At 41.3% G+C, this 23,525-nt stretch overlaps 2 protein-coding genes across 2 annotated transcripts in view; one reads left to right on the top strand and one right to left on the bottom strand.

Annotated features, from left to right (window-relative positions):
• The window catches only part of LOC102207113 (neurotrypsin-like), a 35,919-nt gene extending 12,641 nt beyond the window's left edge, over positions 1–23,278 (bottom strand). Inside the window, exons 1-6 of the mRNA XM_005749696.2 lie at positions 22,894–23,278; positions 18,418–18,460; positions 6,364–6,606; positions 4,115–4,253; positions 3,847–4,025; positions 3,545–3,692 (exon numbers count right to left, since the gene is read on the bottom strand). Of these exons, the coding sequence (XP_005749753.1) occupies positions 3,545–3,692; positions 3,847–4,025; positions 4,115–4,253; positions 6,364–6,606; positions 18,418–18,460; positions 22,894–22,992 (851 nt within the window). The 5' untranslated portion in view covers positions 22,993–23,278. The remainder of the gene's footprint in view (positions 1–3,544; positions 3,693–3,846; positions 4,026–4,114; positions 4,254–6,363; positions 6,607–18,417; positions 18,461–22,893) is intronic.
• Positions 8,631–15,424, top strand: LOC102206822 (E3 ubiquitin-protein ligase TRIM21-like). The gene is made up of 3 exons (XM_005749695.1): positions 8,631–8,703; positions 10,241–10,347; positions 13,325–15,424. The coding sequence occupies exon 3, from the start codon at positions 13,327–13,329 to the stop codon at positions 15,043–15,045; it is 1,719 nt and encodes a 572-aa protein (XP_005749752.1). The 5' UTR covers positions 8,631–8,703; positions 10,241–10,347; positions 13,325–13,326; the 3' UTR covers positions 15,046–15,424.
• Positions 23,279–23,525: the final 247 nt, after the last annotated feature.

Here is a 23,525-nt window from a genome sequence, read left to right as displayed (position 1 = left end):
ACTACCTTAGACGAGCTCCAATTTACAGACAGAAATGTCAAAAATGTTACAACTATCCCCGGTCTCCCCTATGTTGTGTCTTTAAAAAGCCCAACCAGGGACACGGTCTGCAAGGTAGCTGTGGCTAAACGTTTTATACGCACTGTATAGTTGCATTCTGTTTAAATGCACTCGTGTTAACATGTGTTGTTTAAATTTTACAAATAAACATTGTATAAAGAAAATACAAATACGGGTGGTAAATGTATACTGAACATTTGTAATTACAGCCTCTCAGATATAATTTTAAAAAGAATTCTTATTTTCTTTCATATGAATCATCAATTCATTTGTGAATTATTTATTAGTTTAATAATTTACTTTTTTAATCAGTTAAAAAAAAGTAAAACCTTGTGTTTTTCATTCATTACTTACATTTAATGTTTTTACTTCTCCATTTTCCTCATTATATTTAAAAACTTGCACTTCCAATTAAAGTACTAAATGCAGAACTCTTGTAATTGATTATTGTCACAGATTTGAGTTTTTCTTCCTCTGCTGTTTGTTCACAGGGAGGAATAGTGTTAGCTAGTGCCAGCATGCAAAGTGTCTACATGTTTGACACATATTCTCTATCTATTGCAGAGCGAAACAAAAAATAACGAATACAATCCATGTGGGGAAAAACAAATCGAGTTTGCTTCGTTTTGTTTTGCGTGTCAAAACACATCAGCGCACAGCTGTACACAGCTGTGTGGGAACCTGTGCATCAGTGTCAGGACATCTATTATTCACACGCACAAACACAGATGGTGAGGTGTCCCCCGGTGTTTCGGGAGATGAAATGCAACCTCGTGTTAAACATGGAGGAAGATCTTCACTTTCTTCTCCGTAGGGTTTACATTCTGTGTGTGAGGAAGTATTTTCAAGATGAGACAAACTGTAATCTGCTCTGCTGGAGAATCCTGAACATCTCCAGCTTACTCAACGGCATCTGATAAATAATTCAGTTTTAAATCTTTTTTGGGGCAGCACGGTGGCACGGTGGTTAGCACTGTTGCCGCACAGCAAGAAGGTCCTGAGTTCAATTTCAACATCAGGCCTGGGTCTTTCTGTGAGGAGTTTGCATGTTCTCCCCGTGTTTGCGTGGGTTCCCTCCGGGTACTCCGGCTTCCTCCCACCGTCCAAAGACATGCAACTTGTGGGGATAGGTTAATTGGATAATCCAAATTGTCACTAGGTGTGAATGTGAGTATGAATGGTTGTCTGTCCCTGTGTGTTGGCCCTGCGACAGACTGGCGACCTGTCCAGGGTGTACCCTGCCTCTCACCCTATGACAGCTGGGATAGGCTCCAGCGCCCCCCGCGACCCTGAAAAGGATAAGCGGAAGCGAATGGATGGATGGATGGATCATTTCTGGGATTTTAAAGATACTGGCATCTTCTGTTTGTAAAGTGATTAGTGAAATTTCCAGAGTTGAATGTTCCCTATATTTGTGTCATCCACAATGCCCCATCAATTCAGTCAGTTTCAGCTGCCACACTGCAAACCTGTAAATCTTGTGTAATTGTGTTGCCATTAGTCTTTCCACTGAGAGTGGGACAAATAAACACCTGCACAACCAAAAGGTGCAGTCAAAAAGTTATGCAACTCCACACATAAAAACCTGGACCGGATTTACATTTGGCTGCTATCCCCCTAAAGGTCGTCTCCTTGAGCAGCCCTGCAACAACCTGCACACTTGGGATATGTGCTGGATCTCCTCCACTGAGTCAAAAAGGCGACACTTTAAGGACAAAGTCACAGGGAGCCAAATCGGGCATCTAGGGCAGGTGGTGTGATACATTTGCTTTGGCTAATAAAAATCCTGCATTTCCAATGTGCCATTTGCTTTTTCTCCATCAGATGCATCAAAGAGTTACAGTAATGTAAATGCAGTCAGAGACCCTGGGGGAGTTCAATACACAGCACACACCCCATATTTATATACCATGTTCAAAAAATTAAGGGAACACACAAACATCACAGTATACACAACGTTAATTAAACTTCAGGGATATCAATCTTTCCAATTTGGAACCATAAACCACTGTGAATCCATTTCATCTGCTTTAGTGCAAATAAAATTGACAACAGGTGCACTTGAGAGGCAGCAACAACTGTCCCAAAAAGGGAATGTGTCATGGTCCGTGGGAACAGGTAGTGTTCGTGTTGACTCAGTGGCTACGCCCTCGGGTTGGGTCGACAGCATCGCACCTGTATTCCATCTAATTACCAATTACCGGAGAACTATTTCACCCAGCGCGGATGGCTGCTCCACGCCAGTCCGTTAGTCACTCTTAGTGGTCACCGTCTGGCAATTGAAGACATCTCCTGCATGTTTTGCGTGCAAGAGAACTCCCTCAGTCTCCGTCTCTCCCTCCTTGGATTCTCTCCCACGGACACCCTCCCATCCGAGCCCCACGGTCTGACTCTGATTGTAAGCCACAGCATTCTAATTCTGGTTTAGTTTTGACTCTCTCCTTTCCTGCACACAAGTAATTGTTCCCCTTTCTGTTGCAGCTTCCCACGGTCCAGATCACAGCTTCCCAGGGAATTTCAGTTCCTCAGCTTGAGTTTTATTCTCGTTCCCTTGGTTGTTCCTGATCATTTCTGTTAGAGAAATAAATCTGTACATAGTTCCTGTGAATTTTGTATTGAGTCTGCTTTTTGATCCCCACTCTGTGTGTATGAACCTTGGTTCGTGACAGAATGGTTTTGCAGGTGGTGGCCACAGAATACTACACTCTGAGTGTTGCACAGATGCTCCAGTTCCTTCAGGCTGGCGTATCCATACGTCCCATCACAGGAAGGTTTGCTGTGTCTCCAGGCTGTTACAAGAGGAGAGCTGGGCAAGGCTATAGAAGGACACGCCAGCAGCTGAACCGTTATCTACTTCTTTGTTTGAGTACGATTGTACAATCAGGAGGCTCACTGTCAGACCGACACAGGGACCTGCAGCGGGCTACTCAAGTTCATTCTTCTAACCTAACTGTCGCAAACAGACTTTGAGGGATGCATGAGCACTCATCATCTTTAGGCAGTGCCAGTGGCACCCGGTTCTCTTTACCAATGAGACCAGGTTCATGCTGAGAACATGTGACAGACATAAAAGACTCTGCAGGTACCGCAGTACATATGCTGCCTGCTACTTTAGGAGTACACTTATCCCCTAAAAACTGTTTGGCCTCTTATTCGTGAGCAGAGATCGAGCCGGTGACGATCCTTGACATGAAAGTTGGGTCAACTTGCCAGGTGGTGAGAACAGGACATACAGGGAGTGATCTAGAAATAGCAGCAGTTCTGGACCTGGTCCAGAGGTGCACAAGGAGAAGACCTTATAGGGGATAGAAAGCCAATTTAAAACAGGCATAGTGTTTGCTTTCTTCATCTGTACATTTGTGGCTCTCCTACTACAGTAGGTGTCTCTGTGGCCTGAGGCTCACAACGTAACCTTTAAACTAGGACAAAGATCAGAATGTTTCCATACATCTCTTATCTAGTTGTGGTGGAGGTGTGAACGTACCCAAAACCGAGCTGTCTGCACACCACCTCTGCGTCCCTGTCGTCCCACTGGTCATCGCAGATAGAGCCCCACCTTCCTGCATGAAACACCTCCACACGACCTTCAAAGTCTTCCTCACCTCCAACCAGTCGCAGAGGAGGGCCACTGCCTGAGAGGAGTTTAAAAGATGGCATGAGATCCAGCAGCATCCACCTTGAATGCTCTCACACACATTTTATTGGTACCGAATCGCTCTGTTCCTCTTATGTATGGGCCGAAACATTCAGGTGCGTTTGCCACAACATTGTGGAAGTCACACTGACCTTCTGGTGGTGCGCACACCACTGCTGCTTCGTTTCCATGGCTACAGTCACCAGTGACGAACATCCTGCTCCGGCACTTACTCAGGGTGTTCTCATCACCGCGGCAACCTAGACGTTCGTAGTGAAATAGGCCAGAGCCCGAGCCGAACTGAGAGTGCTGCAATGCTGTGCCGATATCGCTGAAAATAGAAACGTCACCGGTGAGAATGAACTTTTTACATCAGTCGCACGTCACTGTAACTCATAGCAGATGTTTCATCCGACCTACCCCAGACCCAGCTGTCTGCAGATCACACTGGCATCCCGGTCTGTCCAGTGAGAGTCGCATACTGCTCCCCACTGGCCGTTCAGGTAAACCTCAACTCGCCCGCTGCCAGAGATTGAGCTGCCAACCAGACGTGTAGCACCTAAAATCACAAACACGCAAATTTTAATGATCAGAAAACTCAAAAATTCACAATGGCAACACAAGTAGATAATAAACATAATTTTGACATAATAACCCAAATAAGTTCAGTACAAACTCGTCTTCACAGGCATCACACATACTGTGAGGTTAACCGCTCATCAAGGTGTTTGTTATTCAGTTATTAGATTGTGATCGTATCTCTGGCAGAGCTCCACTGTTTGATTCAATATTCAGCACTGAACACCTCTACATCACTTTATCAAGCACTTGTCTGTTGACACATCCTGCAGACAAACATTAGCATTCCTTTGAAGTTTGGTTTCAGGTGTATCTAAAATCCACAGTCATCCTTTAAACTCGTTTGTCCAGAGGGGAATATCTGTCTCTTCAAATGCTAATCCCTCCAATACATGCAACAGCTCGTAATTATCTGTGGCTGTCTGTTGTTTCATAGCAAATATATAGCTATACAAAACTAAACTTGTTTTCCCAGCAGACCAGTTTTACAAGATGACACAAAACCAGTGGCCTGTTTTTTTTTTTTTTTTAAAAGCATTTACATTTATCAGATAAAATTAACTCAACAGACACTTTGTTAGGTACACCATGTGGAAACATCTCAGTGCATTTAATCAAAATGATACTGTTGAAGTTAAAACTGAGCAACACAAAGTGGATAAAATGTGACTTTGAATGTGGCATGGTTGTTGGTACTAGACAGGCTGGTATTTGAGGAACTGCTGACCTACTTGGATTTTCCCACACAACCATCTCTAAGGTTTACAGAGACTGGTCTGAAAAAGAAAAAATATGTAGTGAGCAGAAGCGTGTACCTCTGTCCTGCTACTACTCATTACAAGGTATGCAGAAGAGTATCTCTGAACATACTGCATGTAGAACCTTGAAGCAGATGGACTACAGCAGAAGAAGAAAACATCCTGTCAGCTAAGAACAGGAAACAGAGGCTACAGTTTGCATTTGATTGGAAATACATTGCCTGGTCTATTGAGTCTTGATTTCTGCTGCAACACACACATGTTAGTGTGAGAACATTTTGTAAACAACATGAAAGCATTCCAGCAGGATAACGTGCTGAGTCACAAAGATCGGGTATTCTCAAACAGGTTTCTTGAACTGACTGAGTGAGTCCACAGTCACCAGATCTCAGTCCAACTGAGCACCTTTGGAATGTGGTGGAACAAGAGATTCACATCACTAATGTGATGCTATCATGTCAGTAGGTACCAACATCTCTGAGGATTGTTTCCAACATCTAGATGAATTTGAGCCACAAACAACTGAAGCAGTTGTGAAGGAAAAAAGGGATCCTCAGTGTCAGGTGAGTGTAAATAAATACTAAAAGCCCCACAATCACATGGATTTGAAAGCAGTTATTCTATTAAATACATTAAATTCATAGATGTTGGTAACATTTGAAATACCTGGAACTCTAATCAGTTTAGAAATTGGTTGTTGAGCCAGTCAGAGGCTTATTTTTAAATTGAGTAATACTGATATAGAAAGTTTAGATTTTACATGCCAGAAACCAGATTTAGAAGTTATTCTCCATTACAAGAGGAACTGGGGTTCGGTTTATGACTGTTTTACTGTAATTGGAGCCACAATTTACAAAATGAACATCCTGCTGATTTAAAGAACTCTTCAAACTTGCATTGAGAATATAAACTCATCAGGAAAATATTTACTAAAATAAATAAAATGAAAAACAGCGTCACATTCCCCTTTTGGACATTTAAAATAATGCAGTTCAAGGAACTTGTGCACAAAGGGTCCACACGTTATTGAAGCTCAGTCATTAATCAGTCATGACTGCCAAGTATCAATAGAATTTTATCTTTACACACCAAATTTCTTTGGATTTTGAATTGTTGCAGTTGTTTTGCAGATATTACCTTTTACATAAAAGAGTATCTTCCCCTTTTTTTTTGGTGTGAAAACCTTGTGAACAGCTTAACCAACAGCTAACAAATGTTTCATTTGAATCTGCTGGGGGGGGATGCGTACAGCACTAAATGTGGAATGAAATCATTTAAAGGTCAACTTGTTTTTAATCATGCATGAACTGTTCAGAGCGTCTGTGGATATACCCTGGTGGCAGTCGCAGTAGGCCCAGCCAATTGCTCCTGAGTTCTGTCGGAAGAAACACCACGGGTTGGACTCGCGATCCGGGTTCCTGCAGTAGTTGTGGTCACCCAGGCCGCGGCCCGGGTACTGCATGACATAGTCTGGAAACTCAGTCCATTTCAGACAGGGGGCACCAGAGTCCGTCTGCGACACGGTGCCGTTGTAGTATCCCAGTTCTGTGAATCCCTCAGAGCATGACAGAGGCACTGCACACCAAAGGGAGAGGAGAGTAAGTATATGTTGAGGAAGATGAGAGAATGAGATGTTTTGGATGAAAGGACGGGTATTTGGGTCAGCGAGGACAATGAGAATAAAAGAGATAGTTTGGGAAAAGAGAGGTGAAATGGGAGTAAAACGGGTCTTATTTAAATCACATTATCCCCGTGTCTTTATTATATCTTAACATAAAACCCTACATGGATGATTCTCCAGTACTGCAGCAGGATCCCCTCTAAGGCATTCAACCGCACTGATCCATGGTGAACTGGGGAAATTTCCATGACCCTGAACCTCCTTATTTAACACGGTGGTGGCCAGATACTGCCAGTAATCTTCTCTGAGAGGGAGGAATGGGTGAGTGAAGCTTCGACAGTCTGAGAGGGAAACTGCTGACATCAAAGTGTAGCAAAATTAGGCCACAAAATGTAGAGCAGGTTTTGTGCTGCAGCTGATTAAAACGCACACAGAATGCGCTAATGAAAAGAAATCATGCTAAAAAATATAATGGGGAGAGTGGTGCACATACAGGCACTGCACAGCACACTCAGAGGTGCAAAGTCACTTAAAAAGGTAAATGATTTATACAAGTAGAGTGGAAAATAGGATCTCTCTGACTTTAGTTACTTGATCTTTTTATTGTATTTGCATATTTGTTGGAATGTTGGTCTGCAGGGCCACACTGAACTATAACATGTTAAAGAATGGCTGAACCTTTGCTGATTGCATTAGTCCTTTGCTTCTGTGACAAATGTGGGAAGGGTGGCTGAACTTTGGTACAGGTATCCAGGATGTTTGCTAATGATTTTTCTGTTTTTTCTTCCACTCTGTGGACAGAGCAGCAGCACCTCAAACTCGTTCCTGTGAAAGATCAACATCTGCTTAATGTGGCACAAACAATCAGTCACTACATTTTTTATTCACAGCACAACAGCAAACAAGCCGAAGACAGTTAAGAGGAAAAAATAAAACAATCCCGGTGAAAATTATGCCAAGTTCATTACAAATATCAACAAAATGTTAACTATAATACACAACTTTGTCTGCCAACTCGGGCTACATGCAGGTTCTTATCTATATCACCTTTTGTTGCTAACAACCACCTAGCAACAGACTGAAATGAGCAGTTTTTAGCACTAATGCGCTTACATCAGCCTACCATCTAACTTATATTAGATACAACAGGATCCTGAACTGCTGTTTATGCCATTTTCCTCCTGCATCAGTAACACAATTCTCTGTCAACCTTAGAAATAGTTATGAGTACATCAGCAGTTTCTGAAATAATCAGATAAGCCCCTCTGGCACCAACAACCACTGCACATTTATGTCACTTAAATCACCTTTCTGTTCAATTCTGATACTGAATTGAACTTCAGCGGGTCATCTTAACCATGTTAACCTAAATGCAGTTTCTGCTATGCGATTGGCTGATTAGGTAGTTGAACAGCAGTTGCATCCAATAAAGTGGCTAGTGAGTGTTTTTTTCTTCTTCTGTCTTTTCAAGTTTCGCTTTGGCTGATCTGTAAGTATGAAAACCCCCTAAACCAAAGAAAGAGCTCGACTGAATGTTGTTTTCTACAGCTACAGGAGTGTTTTCCTCTTGAGTCGTTGCATCTTCCTCTAAAGAACTTACTTTTCCCTCACCAAAGCTTCGGGGGTTTCGGAGGCCAAGCGGCTACTAAACCATGATTAATGGTAGCAGTGTATCAGCAACCCCCAAGCCTTATCTCTTCAGCACACACCGCCCTGCAACCCTGAAGCTCACCTCACACACTAACGCACATCCATAGATTTCACTGCAGAGTGACCAACACTGCAACACACAAACACACACAGACAGACTGGAGGCAGATAAGAGGAAAAGCAATTCTGAAGTAAAGCACAAATGTATCCTTAAGAATTAAAAAATCTAAATCAACCTCATACTGGACTCAAAACCTGAATGCGGAGCAAGCAGCAAGAAAAGGGGTGCCTGTCCCTTTAAGGAAATTTGACACTGAGGAAACCAAAAGCAAAATACTTCTGGAGAAAGGGAACTGAGCCACACTCATTATTCTCACTCCCACACCAACGAGGAGCAACAAGTAAGTAGTCACTAGTAACCTAAGCTTTCTTAATAACACATAGCTACTGCAATTAATATTATTTATGTGCTGTACGGTCATAAACTTTTTTGCCGGTAAAGCCTTTTAGCTGAGAAATGTTGTCACAGCTCAAAAATATGATCACACGATCTCTTTAGTGATATTCCCGATTGAAGATATTTGTTGTCTTAATTGTCGGAGTCGAATTTCCCACGTTTCACTATGTTTCCGGTGTCCGTAGTGAACTCTGAACTGCAGCTTTTAGGGCAAAAAGCATGAGAAGTGAAAGTAACAATAGCAACATACTTTCCAGCTGCATATGCCAAGGATACAAAGGCCACGTGGGACTAATTTTATAATTTTTTTTTTTTTAGTTTATCTGATTATGACTCCAACAATAGCATAAAGTTCAAGGAAGTTGCCAGTCTATTTGAAGGTTACCGACAGAGTGGGATGATACCTGTGTACCACACATAGTTGGCCAAATGAGTAATAGTTTAAGTGGTTTCTCTCATTCATTGCCTCACTGTGTCAAAACAAGTCTGGAAAGGTTGATAAAACCGAATCCATTAATAGAAGTGCTAGAAACTACAGTTTCTCTAGTGGCCACTTGATGCTAGCTTTAAAAGAGGAGCGTGTTAAGATGGCTAAACTTACAGCAGGAGAGCATGTTTGAAATAAAAAAGAACTGAACTGAACTGAACTGAAAAGCATTTGTACATCCTGAGGAAAAAACAGATTTGGTTCTTATAGGTGATTTCCCCCATTCATGGCAGCTGTACAAGGCGTGGAGATTTTATAAAAAAAAATTTCTACTTGTTCAAAGGCTTAAACATATGGATCATAAGCAGAGTGTGATATGTGCTTTTCTTTTTCCATGAAAATAATTTAGAAACTAGAGTGGTCCTGTATATTTTTAAGCCTATTAGAACTTTTTTAAAAATGTATTCTATTCTCAATGTAATGTTTATAGAATAATTGTGAATTTTGAAAGTTCAGAACTTAAACATATAACAATAGCGTATACTCTGCTGTGTAGTTTCTAAGTGAAACTAAAATGTGTAATATTTTATTGCCAATAAAACGAGGCAATACAGACTGTTTCGTTTGTGACTTCTTTCACTTTGTGCTATTTGGCCAGCTGTGCCAATTACAAAACAACACAAAATATGATATTCTGTCCCAGCAGATTTTTTCTTTCTCTGCTTTAATGACATGTTTTTTTCCCATAGAGGAAATCTGTCATCTGTAAACCCTCTTTTACCCATATCTGCGAATCTTCCGACTGAGAAGGAGGCAAACGTGTTCGTTTGCTGAGATCAACGAACTAATAAATGTGTGAAAATGACTCAGCTCTCTAATGTGTTTTACAGCATCATGGACCACAAGTTCTAAATGTGAACGATGCACTAAATGACAGTTATATTAGGGATGATGTAACGCAGAAATGTGGTTGCAACCTCCCCATCAGCCCATCACCACAACTCCACCATCAACTGCAAAGCCAACAATCCGTGTACATAACTTTTCTTCACAGACATCCTGAAAACAACGGTTTCTAAGTGCAGAATGTGAGACAGCCGCCCTGGTTCAGCGATATAAGAAGACTTCACCAGTGTAGGAAATTCTGATGTCAGCAACCAGGTGAGTATTTGATATTCAGTAGAAATGTTTCTGTCTTTTTCATGATACTCCTGCAAAATCTGTCACTCTGAATCCTTTTTAATCCTCTTTTATTTGATTAGGAGTAGCTTTTGCTCTGAAACAGCTAAGATCATGCTTCATGCTAGTCTTCTCAGACTGAAAGTGAAAGCCAATTTTACTTACACTTTAACCCCACTGGGAATTTCTTAAATTTTTATCAGAGGCAGGGACTCGTAGACCAGCCTGATTATAAGGGGTGTAAGCCCTTTGATTGACAGCTGGGTTTGTCCTATTCAGCACTGAGATATAAGAAGAAAAGGAATCAGCTGTTTATTTTCCCCAGTAGGTACATTTTGTTTCAAGTCTGTTGTTTGGTTGCCAAACTCACCATCCTATTTAATATCACAGTGACAGCTCGGTAACCATCCACCCTAACTAGTGCAAGCATTAACTAACTTCCAAATATGATCACATGTGATTTAAAAATGAATAAATCAATATATAAATAATGACGTTCAAGATATCAAACGAGCAGTTCCTCTTAATGCACAACTACGATCATCTTTGATAGCTACTAACTCCTTTTAGTAAGACTCAATATTAATCAATCAATCAATATAAGTCAGCATAAATCAGTAAAAGTCATCACATTCACATGGAAAAAAAATGTTGGTCTTATCCAGTTCAATTCGTATTAATTCATCGTATATATCTGTTTTAATTATACAATCTAAAATATACATATATGCTATAAATATACTTACATAAATATCAAATGCAGTCCTGTGTTTTATATTAACATATACACCTTTATACACTGATCTATAGTTATTTAACTACACCTGTCCAAAAGTATTGCTTTTTATAATACGTCATTCTTAATATAAAGATTTAACACCCCACTGCTTCCATATAGTGCTTTATTGGTGTTTTATATAATTTTTTAACTGATTTATATTTGTATAGTCTTCTCCACATTACTCCACAAAACCACTCCACAGACTGTTAACTGCATGCTCCTCGTTGTTGTCCTCGCTTTGTGTTTTTTCAAATGTAGCTCCCCTCTCTGTCTGTGAAAACTTTTAACATTTAAATTTTTTGGTAACACATTATTTCTTCTTCTGAATATTATTTGACCAGTTTTAAATCTGACCAGATCTGTGAATTTCCACATTTTTGAATTTAGAAATATATCCGATCTTATTAACTGTCCTTACTGCACTTTTTGTGCATAGTGACTGTAGTGTGCTTTTATACCCACATAGCAAAATTTGTATGGCCCGGATCTGGCCCACACAATGTGTTTACACATGGCCCACATACCGCAAAGAATGACGACCCTTTGGTGGCCCAGATCAGGTTTGTCAGAGGTGGCCCGCACAAGGCCAGTTGCAGACACACTGCTGGCCCAGAACAGTTTCAGCTCTGGCCCCAGATGTCAGCCTAATGTGTACCTTAATCAAGCCATGTAATAACAACATGTGCCAGAACACAATAGTAACATGAGAAAACTCTGTTCAGACAGTGAATGGACTGATTCTTATATAGTGCTTTTCTACTCTCCCAGATTACACAAAGTGCTCTATACAACATGCCACATTCACCCACTTCCTCTAAATTGAGTGCTTCATAACTACGTTCAAACTCTTGACATGCAGACTGGGATCGAACCACTAACCTTCCAATCAGTAGGTGACCTGCTCTGTCTCCTGCGCTATAGCCAACCGGTAGTAAACATGAGTAAACCCTCACTAGGTTTAGTATAAAGTGTACACTCACAAACCTGTCAAACCTGCATTTGAAACGTTGGCTACCATAGCAGTATAGTATTGCAACATGGCATTTGGGTCTTCTAACTAAAATAGGAAAATAGGAACATAAATAGTGCTGTCATTGCCAGACCTGGCCCACGTCTGGTTGACATACACCCTGCCATGACACCAGTCAGTCAGAAGGGCCAGCTTGATGCCGGATCCAGGGAAGACCTGTTTTCTATGAGCCTGGGCCACATAAACCAAACCACAATCAGGCCAGATGTGGCATGCCATCACATAAACAGTGCCATCTATGCCAGGCATGGCTCATATCTGGATGACATACCACTTACCCATGCCAGAAGTCACCCAGCAGTGCCGGCTTGACACCAGGTTCGGGCCAGACCTGTCTGCTCTGTGGGTATGTGTTACCCCACATCTCCATATAGTGAGCTTTCACATTAGCTCATCTAATCAGTCTATTTGTGAATAACATCAGTAGTTATGTTATTAGAGATCTGCAGCTCAGATCTGCACAGCCAGGTGCTGTTTTTATATGGGTTAGTGGCTTTAAATTCATAAGGTTAATCAAGTTAATAAAGATTCATGAAGTTAGCAATAAATTCATCTTTATTTATACAGGAAAATGCCTTGTTACTACATAGCAACAGGTTAAAAAAAAGAATGCAAATACATAGTTTGAAAATGAAACGAGAAAGAACGGCATTTATTAAAAACCCAGTCTATAAGCATGGGTCCATTTAATCCTGAGTCTCGATGATGGTGCAGTTTGGTACATTTGCTCTGTGGTTTAAGTGCAGACTATCTGGTTATGAAGTGATTTGAATGTTATCAGGACGATGCTGGCTGAAAAAGGAAAAATTTGTTCCCGGGCAATACTGAGGCTCATTAAGGTGATCGCACAGGTCGCATCCTGTTCTGCAGCCTGAAAACAACAGAGCGAAACCTGCCATTCGAGTTTTAACTTTAATGGTTAAAGTCAGCGTTAAATAATTACAGCACTAAATGCAAAGATAAGCCTTTTGCTTATATAAGTAAACTCTCGGGGGTTGTTTTAAAGAGTTAGGCAAAAATTTAACTTCCACTAAAAATGCAGTGACAGCTGCTGTTAAAAGCTCCAGAATAGCTCATGAACTTATTTTAGCTAAAGCAGCTAATCTGAATGTTGGCCTAGATTTAATAGTGTTTGTCTGTTTTCTTAGAAATGGCATCTGGCAGCAGTCTCTTCTCTGAGGACCAGTTTCTGTGTCCCATCTGCCTGGATGTCTTCACTCGCCCAGTTTCCACTCCATGTGGACACAACTTCTGCATGTTGTGTATTGAAACCTACTGGAAAGATGCGCAAGTCTGTCGGTGTCCTGTCTGTAATCACGCTTTTGAAAGAAGACCGGATCTCAAGGTCAACACTTTCATTTCAGAGCTCGCGTCAAACGTCTTGTCACTTAAAGCTAAAGATTTTGACACCTGGAGTGCTCATTCACTGCAGGCCAGCCCTGGAGCTGGGGTGCTATGTGGCATCTGTACCGACACGCCGCAAGAAGCAATTAAATCATGTGTGGAGTGTCAGACTTCATACTGCGACGTTCATCTGGCGCCTCATCACCTTGCCCCTGGACTGAAGAAGCACACGCTGATTGAACCTGTGGCGAGCCTGGAGGGGCGGATCTGTGAGGAACATAACAAGCTGCTGATGTGGTTCTGCAGAGACGACAGCGCTCTGCTGTGTGACGTCTGCTCCAGCTCCCGCCACAAGGAGCACTCTGTTGTTCCTGTGGAGCGGGCGTACGACGAGAAGAAGAACCTGCTGGAGCACACTGAGGGTAAAGTGCAGCGGATGATCCAGGAAAGGCTCCAGAACGTTGTGAAAGTGAAGGAATCAGTAAAGCTAAGCAAGACAGAAACTGAAAAGGTGACTGCCAGCGGCGTGCAGGACCTAACAGACCTGGTGTCTGAGATTCAGAAGAGTCAGACAGAGCTCATCGCGGTCATCGAGGAGAAGCAAAAAACTGTAGAACAAGAAGCAGGAGGGGTAATTAGTGATATGGAGAAGGAGATCACAGAGCTGCAGGTGACAAGTGTGAAGCTGATTGAGCTAAAGCAGACTAAAGATCAGCTCCATTTTCTCCGGCACTACCCAAGCTCCTCTGTCCTGCCTCAAACAATGGATCCTTCCCATCTCAGCTTTAACCGACACCTGGAGATACAACACATAGGCGAATCTTTGAAAAACTCCGTCTCCCAGCTGCGAACAACGCTCAACAAAATGAACACAGACATACAAAAACTGTGCGACAGATCAGACGTGTCAAATAAAGCCACGCTCAGATATATGCAGCAGTACGAGGTGAACGTCTTGCTGGATCCGGACACGGCTCATCCTCTGCTCATGATATCGGACGACTTGAAACAAGTAAGATACAGCATGCGCTCAGGATGGTTGGCAAACCAAATCTCGAACCCAAGCATGTTCACTGAGCATCTTGCAGTTCTGGGAAACAGAAGCTTCTCATCCCGCAAGTTTTACTTCGAGGTTTACGTGGGTCAGAAGACCGAGTGGTGTCTGGGCATGGCTGCTGCGTCGGTCCAGAGGAGAGGGTCACTCAGTCGGGATTTGCGTAGTGGGCTGTGGGCCATGTGGTTCCTGGAAAATAAGTTTGAAACCTTCAACTCTCCGGATGAGCCGGTACACTTTGGGAAAGTGGAGCGGATCGGGGTTTTTGTGGATTACGACCGAGGTCAAATATCATTTTGGGACACGGAGGCTGCAACGCTTATTTACTCTTTCACTGAGTGTTTCTTTACCGAGGAGCTCTATCCGTACTTTAATCCCTGTGACAATGAATTTGGCTCCAATTTAGATCCCATGATAATAGTTCCTGTTGGTGAAAGCGAGTCAGCGGGGCTTCAGAGACTCACCCTTTGAATCAAATATTTTATTCTGTTTGAGTCTTTGTGGGATAAAAGCCAAGTGCCTTACATTTAAAGACATATATCCAATATGAAGGACGTTTTGGATATTTAATGTCTTTATCAGATATTTATCAGTGAGATAATGTGAATATGTGAGGTTTTCTTGCTAAATTTGCTAATCGCCTATCCAAGTACAGATTTTTTTCAGTTTTGTTTGGTTTCTTTTTGCTATTAATTAGCTAGAGAAAAATAGATCAACAATTCTAACGTGTTTCAGCTCCTCGTCAAACTGACACAACATTTGGGCGTTTTTCTCTCGTTTGAAAATGTTCAGGTACAAGGATGGGACTGAAAATGATGGAAAAATCTTCCAGAAAGCCTGAAGAACTATTGCTGCACACCACTTTAAAATTACAAGAAAGACTGGCTCCTTGGAAAGAAAATATAAAGAAATGACAGTAGAATAAATCCAGTTTTGACAAGTAAAAAGGAAAAGCAAACTGATAAAAACAATGAATGTGAATCTCAATACGAAAGTCTCTCAATGTTTGTTTTAAGGAGGAAAATAATATTCAAACCTTCAGAAAGTTTAGATGTGCATTTAATGACTAATGAGTTATTTATTATCACAGTTTTTCGTATAATAATTAAATTATTTAGTCTATCACGTTTTGACATATTGCCAGGCAGCTTCATAATTGTCTTATGAATGTAGGACGGTGGCTTCATCTGCAGACTAATTCATTACACTACAAAAAAAAGACTAAACTATAGAGGGGGTTTTTCCTGCTACATATGGTGACGTCAGTTCAAGTGTGAAAGGTTCGAGGCTTGTAACAAGTTCGGCACTTCGTGCACAGAAGATCGAACAGCATGTTAACGAGGGACAAGAATGGGTGGAAATAATAAAATTGAGGATTTAACTGAAAAGAAAGTGGTGCTGTAAATGGGAGCAACCCCTGTGAATTCAAGACAAAATATGAATTCACCAGGTGTTCTTACTTATATAGCCGACATGGAGGTACGAGTGGAGTCTGTAAAGTGGTGAAAGGACTAAAAGGATGTGCTTCTGTAAGTCACGAATAGATGCACATTTTGCACGTGTTTACGGATTTGTAGAAAGAAATGTTGCTGCGGAGTAGTGTATTCTTTTGTATGTGTTTTTGGGCACTGTGAGCACTGCTAAAGTAGATTCCAGTATATTAAACAGATACAACAGATATATCCACATAGCAAGTCAGAGAAAAACACTGTCCCTTTAATTTTGATATATTTAATATTACATATATACCTGATTGAACATCGATCTGATTTAATTTTCAAGTGTCAAACTGGAGTCATAATTCCCTGACTCATTGCAATGGTTTTTGTATTTTTTTGCAATATCCAAATAAATAATATTTGTGAGGAATGAAAGTCAAAATAAATGACATTTTTTGCCTACAATTTGTGGATTTTGTAGCTCCTTTTTTCACCTCTCTCATATCCAGCACAGTTTAGAAGTTAATGTAATGTGTACAGAAAGAAAGTGATAGGTTTTTGTGTTACTGGTTAGTTGGCAGTACTCCGCAAACAAATGAGGCTTAAAATACACTGAGAAGTCAAGGAGGAGCCAAACAGTCATGTCCAAGGCAAATTAATGTTGTTGCACTAAAATCTGGCCAGTACCTACGGAAGAGGATTAGGGCCACAGGAAGAAGAAGAAAAAAAAGGGGGCACGTTTTTGTTTTTTTTCTTCTTTTCCAGAATTCTGATAAAAAAAAAGTCAAAATTCTGAGATTAAAGTCAGACTTGTGACTTTTTCTCAGAATTCTGGAAAAGCAGGGGGGAAAAGACGTGCCCACTTTTGTTTTTCAGTGGCCCTAATCCTCTTCCATAAATACCCGAAGTTGAAAAATGGTAAAATTTCCAATAAAGTGACAAACATGACTTTGGCTTTGAGCAGAATTTGGGTGAAAATCCACTATATGATCATTGTGCTCAAGTACTACACCTGCAATTCTTGTCCATCTGACACATATTCGTGGCATAAAAACATCAGACGTTTGGCCGGATGAGCTAAAAATGATTGAAAATCAAAATAAGTTGAGCATTTTAGAATATCGGCAAGAGAAAAGAAATAATAGATGAGATAAACACAATTGGAGATAGGAATTACACCTCAAGGTCATTGTAGTTACTAGTTGGGTCGCTGGAGAGTTAACGCTGACATTTTGTGTCGATGCTGATGAAAAATAAATGCACAACTTTATCTTTGAGCCATTTTTCCTTCTTTTTAAGCACTTAGGCACAAATACAAACAAACAATCATCAAATATTTTAAAAAACACAGGATACACTGCCATGTTCCCTTACTGCTTTGTAATTCGTAATCTTACCATGTAAATCGTGTAATATTTTCACATATATATTTTGCATTTGTTGTGCTGAATGGCAAAAACATGCTTAAAAGCTGCACAGTAGCATTAATCAAACTTTTATCTTCAGCTTCATAAAATTTTAATAAAGTAAAAAAGCGTTACGTAACTAAACAAAAGCAACATTTTCAGTATCGCTCAAAACTAACATTTATTATGATTTTTCATGTCTCAATATGATCCCTAAATTCTCCCCTTGTTTATATTTCACCACTTTAATATTTCACTACGCTCTTTAATGCATTTCACACAATACTCGACACCCTCCTCATTGCCACGACAACCGCACTCTGCCCATCGCCATGGGAACACTCAGTCTCCCTTCTCCCGTAATCCGTTTCCCAGCCACAATGAGTATTTGACACGGTTCACAGTCGGAGGCTGGCTGTATGGGGGGTGGGTGTGTAGCAACAACATCCTCTACACAAAACACACTAATAAATCTGGAAACCTGAGGAAATTTGCTTTTACACCATTTATCCTCATTTCCACCCAATAAAAAGAGGCAATTTTAGCAGTATGTGAATTTATGCAGGTGTTCAGTATTGTTAAAAAGCCACAATTTGGATTCCCCGTGATGGATGGTGTGTTTCTGACTGCATGGGTCTGTCAGTGTGTAGCGAGTGTTAAAGCGGAGATGTTTCACCGCACTGGAAATGAGCCGAGAGGGAGGAGTTCTTTGCCCCAACCCCCCCTCCTATCTTCATCATGCCCTTCACTCCTCTCAGGGATGCGGAGAAAGAAAGAAGAGGAAAATGAAAGGCAGAGGGGCGCAGGCCAGGATGAGGGGGAGAGGAGAGGTAGGAAAGAGTGGGAGGGGCTTTGTGAGAGTCTGAGTCAGAATGTGGGTTAAACTGGAGGGAACGGAGAAAACAGCAGAAAGGAGAGCGATGGTGTAGGAGGGGAGGACAGATGGGAGGAGAAAGTAAATGCACAGAAAGAGGATGAGAGCGTCACCTCTCGCCTACCTGAGTTCTGCACCTCATTTAAGTAGCTGTCTTCAGCCACCACCTGCATGCACAAAAGAAAGAGAGTGAGACAAAGGACCAGAATTTCATCTTGGTATAATAGTAAACAAAGAACAAGAAAAAAACATGAAATTCATTTAAAAGCAAACATAGAAAGGCAAAGATCTTCTAAGCAGATTTGGTTGAAAACTGGTGGAAATTAGGCCACCAGCACATGATTCATTTTCCACCACAAAGTCTGAACTTTAGTGAGTCGTGACGCATAAACAACATTCTAAAATATGCATGATGATTAGTTACAGGCCGTATCTGACTCCTCATAATTATGAATTGCAAAAAGCAAATGTGAAAGCACCAAAACAGCTGGACTGCAGCTCGATAATAGCGCCTTAACACCCCCAAAAAAGGAGAAAAATCCTTTCATTGAGTCTAATTAGAAACAAATTTAATGGACAGAGTCATAAGGTCTCAAGATTATCTCTACAATTACCTTCACTGAGCACGAAAGCAACTGTGGCCATTGTTATAAAATAAGACAGGTAATTTTCTATCTATAAGGTGTATATTTTCGATAATTTCGTTTCATTTCATGCCTCATACACCGATGCTCGTGTTAAACATGGCTCTGTAAGACGTCATAAGGAGCGGATATATCTGAAGCACAGGTGCCCTGCTCACCTGCTGTTCCAGCCTAATACTTGTGAGGGACAGCCACTCAGAATAAAAGTTAACTGAAGAGTGGAGAAACTGAAACTCTCTATTTCAGACAAAGGATGAACTGAGGGGGTGCACCAAGGCCCAGAATAAGATAAATAAGGATTATTTTGATCTGTGAATCATGCAAAGCTACTCTTGAGTCATAGAATAAAAAACATGGAGCTGGAGACGAGCAGAAGAGGTCCTCTTTAATGGTTTACTGCACACAGGGTAATCCCTTGAGTACTGCGTATATTTAGTTTTTGTGCAACTTTACATGCAGATTCAAGCATTTCCCCCTAAAGTATTCTGATTTGTTGGCATTTATCCTTGAACATGAAGTCGTCTCGATGTACTTTCGATGTATTAATGAGTTTACTCCCTGATTCTCACCACTTGAAGTATAAGTATAAGCAACCCAGGGACGACAGTACAGCACAGTAACTGCAAACACATACAGTACTAGACAGCATCAGAGTTTATATTGCAGTGTTTATTTCATTTTAGATATCAGATACACATTTACACAACACACAGCCCATCTGCTCTGCTGAGAGGGCAGCGATATACAGCGCATTTCACCGTCACACAGGTGAGTTCTGCTCTCTGCTTCCTGTCACTGTTTCTGGCCACTGCACACGCACGCGTGAAACCAACACGCAAACGCCTCCCAGAAGACTCAGCTTAATGGTATTACATCAGGAACAGGCGACCTGTGATAGCAGACACGGGTGCCGATATCTCCGCTCATGTCAATCACACGGCTCAATTACGGCACTAATCTGCTCTTGCACCTGCGTCCAGTGTTTGGCCATGCAAACAGACGCACCACACCAGATGGAAGGGCAACAAATAAATAAGCAATAATCGAGACCGCTGCAGCACTGAGATAGGAAGTTGCTCCAACGTGATGCTTTTAGTCATAAATGATCACACTCGTGCGTGCCACCTAGATGACTGTTGCTGGTAAGGTTTTGGGATATTAATGATGATTTTTGTCACTTTTATGATGTGAAACCTTAAAAGGGTCAAAACCTTTAAAGGGTAGAGTGATTTTACTTGGCATTTCTTATTATGTGTTATTACAAGGGAGCCTGGGGACCTGCAGAAGACTTCACGGTGGTGCTGAAAGCATAGTGACACAATGATTGTCAGGCACAGATAAGAAAAGTGAAAGTATTTATCAGGTCTGACAGCAAACCAGCTGCAGAGAGGGTTAGTTTATAACCAGCAGAGCAGGATTAGGAGGATTCTCCTCCACTAACTGACCTCACTGTTAAATTGAGGTTGAATCCTGATGTTTAATATGAAAATTTGGCAAAACAGGTGATGATTTTTTTTTATTCCCCCCTTTATGCAAGTGACACAAAGAAATCTTGATTATAAAAAGTTCCTCGCTACAGTAACCTCAATGTTTAGCCAGTGCAACAGATATCCTAGCTGACTTTTTTTTTTATTTAACAAAGCTGAAGTAAAGTAAAGTAAATCAGTTGATTATAATACATGAGCATGCTTCCACCAAGGCCGAAAGGTCCCCTCACACCACACATTCATTGAGTCTTTGGATCCAGATTAGTTTATGACAGTGTCTCACAGTTTTTCTTCTTTCATTATGACTATTGTGAAAAAGGGGCTTCAGATCCAGATTAAATTCAAAAGTTAACCACTTGTGGGTCAAGCCACACCTTTGGTAAAAAACTAAAACAAGTAAAACAGTCTGCAACTTTTTATTAATAACTCATAAATCTTGCACAGAACACTAAACACTGGACATAGTATGGCTGAACATTCCTTGACAATTAAGGTTTAAAGGGTTCAAGGCCATTGTGACTTTATACATTATGAATGTATCCATACTAATTCACAGCTTCGCTAACGCCATTATGCGTGTGTCTACAGGATTTGTGGTAGTGGTGATGTTTTACTCCAGTTAACAGACATGATCTTCTTGGCAATGAACACGGGAATGGGGTCTTGTCCTAAAGTGTTCTGAAGAGGTCCTCCAACTGAAAGCACCATCTATACTCAATACTCAACTGTTTTTGCTCCACTCTTTTATCCAACCAATATCCCTGGAGGACTGCAGTCCCTGAAGACATGCGAATGACCATTCATGAATCTGCAGTTCCTCCAACACAAAAGTGATGCAAACACAGGACCTAAAAAAACCTCATTCCAATCTTCCAATCAAATTCCTTAGATTCCATAGATGACTACAAACAGCTTTGTTCATGCACATGTCCTCACTGGCCAATTCAATTTAAGCTCCCTGTTTTATTTCACAGTGAGGGTGTTTTCTGCCACCCTCTGCTGTTACTAGTATCCTGTAGATTTGTGAATATGATTCTTAGTTGGATGTTTCAGTTTGTGTGATAAAATATTGTTCAACCATCCGATACATCAAATAACCTCCTTGGCAGAGGTAAATCATAAAGCAATTTTATCACAAATCCCATTAACTTTGATGTTGTAGCCTCTAATAAGGGTTCATAATCTGCAGAAACATTCATTTTATTTAACATTATGCTACTGTATTATTAATAATATAATTCATATTTGTAAATCTGCTGTATATTGGCTCTTTATTAAGTGAAGATGACACAAAAATGTATTCTGTGACGTAAATTGGAGGCTGGTTTCTGCCTATTGTTTACATACAAGCATTTTAGTCTCCACAGACTGAGCCACAGGAAAGCAGTTTGTAGGGTATAGAGATCTCCAGATTAATTTTCTGTTTTGTTCACATGTTTCCAACAAAATGAAGAGCTTCTGAATTCCAAGAATTCCTGCCAGGGGGGAAAAACAAACTGTCTAATAAAGATGAAAAATTAGGAATTCATCTGCAGCGTGCTCGGTGTGCTCGATGTGCACGGCTGCTTTCAGTGTAAGTGGGTCTAATTAAATCCCGCACACTGCTGTACTCCACTAATGACTTCTACACTGGCTACTCGGCTCATATGCTGCATATTAACGCAACACACTCCAACTGCAGTGAGAGGAAAACTGGACGAATGTGACGAATAATTGATTGATTGATCATTAATTGATTGCGTTGCTTCTGCAAGACACAGAACAGATGAGTGAACCTGACTTCCAGCTGACCCACGCATGACAGAAACACCTGCTTCCTCGCGTTTCGAATTTAACATTTCTACGCTGACATGCAGTGACAGCTTTAACAGCCCGTGCTGGGTCCGTTCCCCAAACACCGCGGGGGCAGAAGAGGCACCGACGGGTTCTTCTCATGATATCCTGCCGCGGGGGGTGGAGGAAGAGGATGAGGAGCAGGAGAAAAGAGAGGAAGGTGGAGGGGTTGTGTTTGTCACCCAGCACGAATGGGTGTGTGCAACAATGTAGACTCCGCTTAATTGGGCAGTGTACCTTCATGCCACCATTAATTGGCTAAAATGTGGTGCTCTTTAAATTTCTGAGCTGCACTTGCATTGTTGGAAATGCAGCCCAGAGAGAAAAAACACGAAAGCATCCTTTCTGTGATATAGACCTTACAACGTGGCGGCACAGCCCTGAATTCTTCTACAGGCTTATCAATACAACTGTCAGTTTAATCAGGCTGTCGGACTAATTCGATTTTTTTGGTTTTTTTGGTTTTTTTTAATGAAATGCAGCAGAGGTCAGCAAAGCGTGACCGTCACGGGACATGGCTTCAAAAAAAAAGGAAAGCACACACAGAGAGACACACAAAAGAAAATAAATAAATCAGGGCACATTGCACTATAAAGAAAAAACACATCCTCATCAGCAGCAGGCAGGATACAGTACCTCAGCTAACAGTGGCAGCCAGAGACAGGCGGTTCCGATCAAGCACAACATTTCCCGGCTGGTGAGAGCCATCCTTCCCGCCCGCTGTGTCTGTGTCATAGCCAGAAAAGCCGCCGCTCCTCTCCCATCTCTGTGTCCAACCTGCCCGTGAGGTGAACCGTTATCCTCCGGCTCGTCCCGCTGCTGGAAGAAACGTGGTGTGCGGTGATGATGATGATGATGATGTCGGCTACGTGGTGGCTTTTACGCACAGAAGGCAGGGTGCGGCACTATAAACGGGATGAAACACACAGTGATGCATGCACACACACACACACACACACACACACACGCTGAACCAATCTTGGGTGAAATAATGTTGAGCTCTGCAAAAACTTAATGCCACGAGTATGTCGCGCTCACACGCCCGCGCGCGGACACATTTTTTGTCAGGGTGAATTACTTAACTGAATTTAACTTCATTTTATGTCGTTGGTCTCAAGCTGTAGCAGGTTTAAGACTATGCAGAAAATTTTCCTCAAAAACTCTCCAAGTGACCTTTAAAATGTATGAAAATGAATACATTTCTGAGTAAGACATGTCACTTAGGCATGATTGATGATGGCTTTTTAACATCTTATAGGGGGCAAATG

This window comes from Pundamilia nyererei, unplaced genomic scaffold, assembly GCF_000239375.1.
Source record: "Pundamilia nyererei isolate P.nyererei 1_Seehausen unplaced genomic scaffold, PunNye1.0 scaffold00253, whole genome shotgun sequence".
NCBI classification, from domain to species: Eukaryota; Metazoa; Chordata; class Actinopteri; order Cichliformes; family Cichlidae; genus Pundamilia; species Pundamilia nyererei.
Note: the sequence above shows the minus strand (reverse complement) of the source record. Positions and strands in the feature narration are given on the sequence as shown.

Coding starts and splice junctions, on each gene's coding strand:
- LOC102206822 (XM_005749695.1), top strand. CDS start 13,327: ATGGCATCTGGCAGCAGTCTCTTCTCTGAGGACCAGTTTCTGTGTCCC.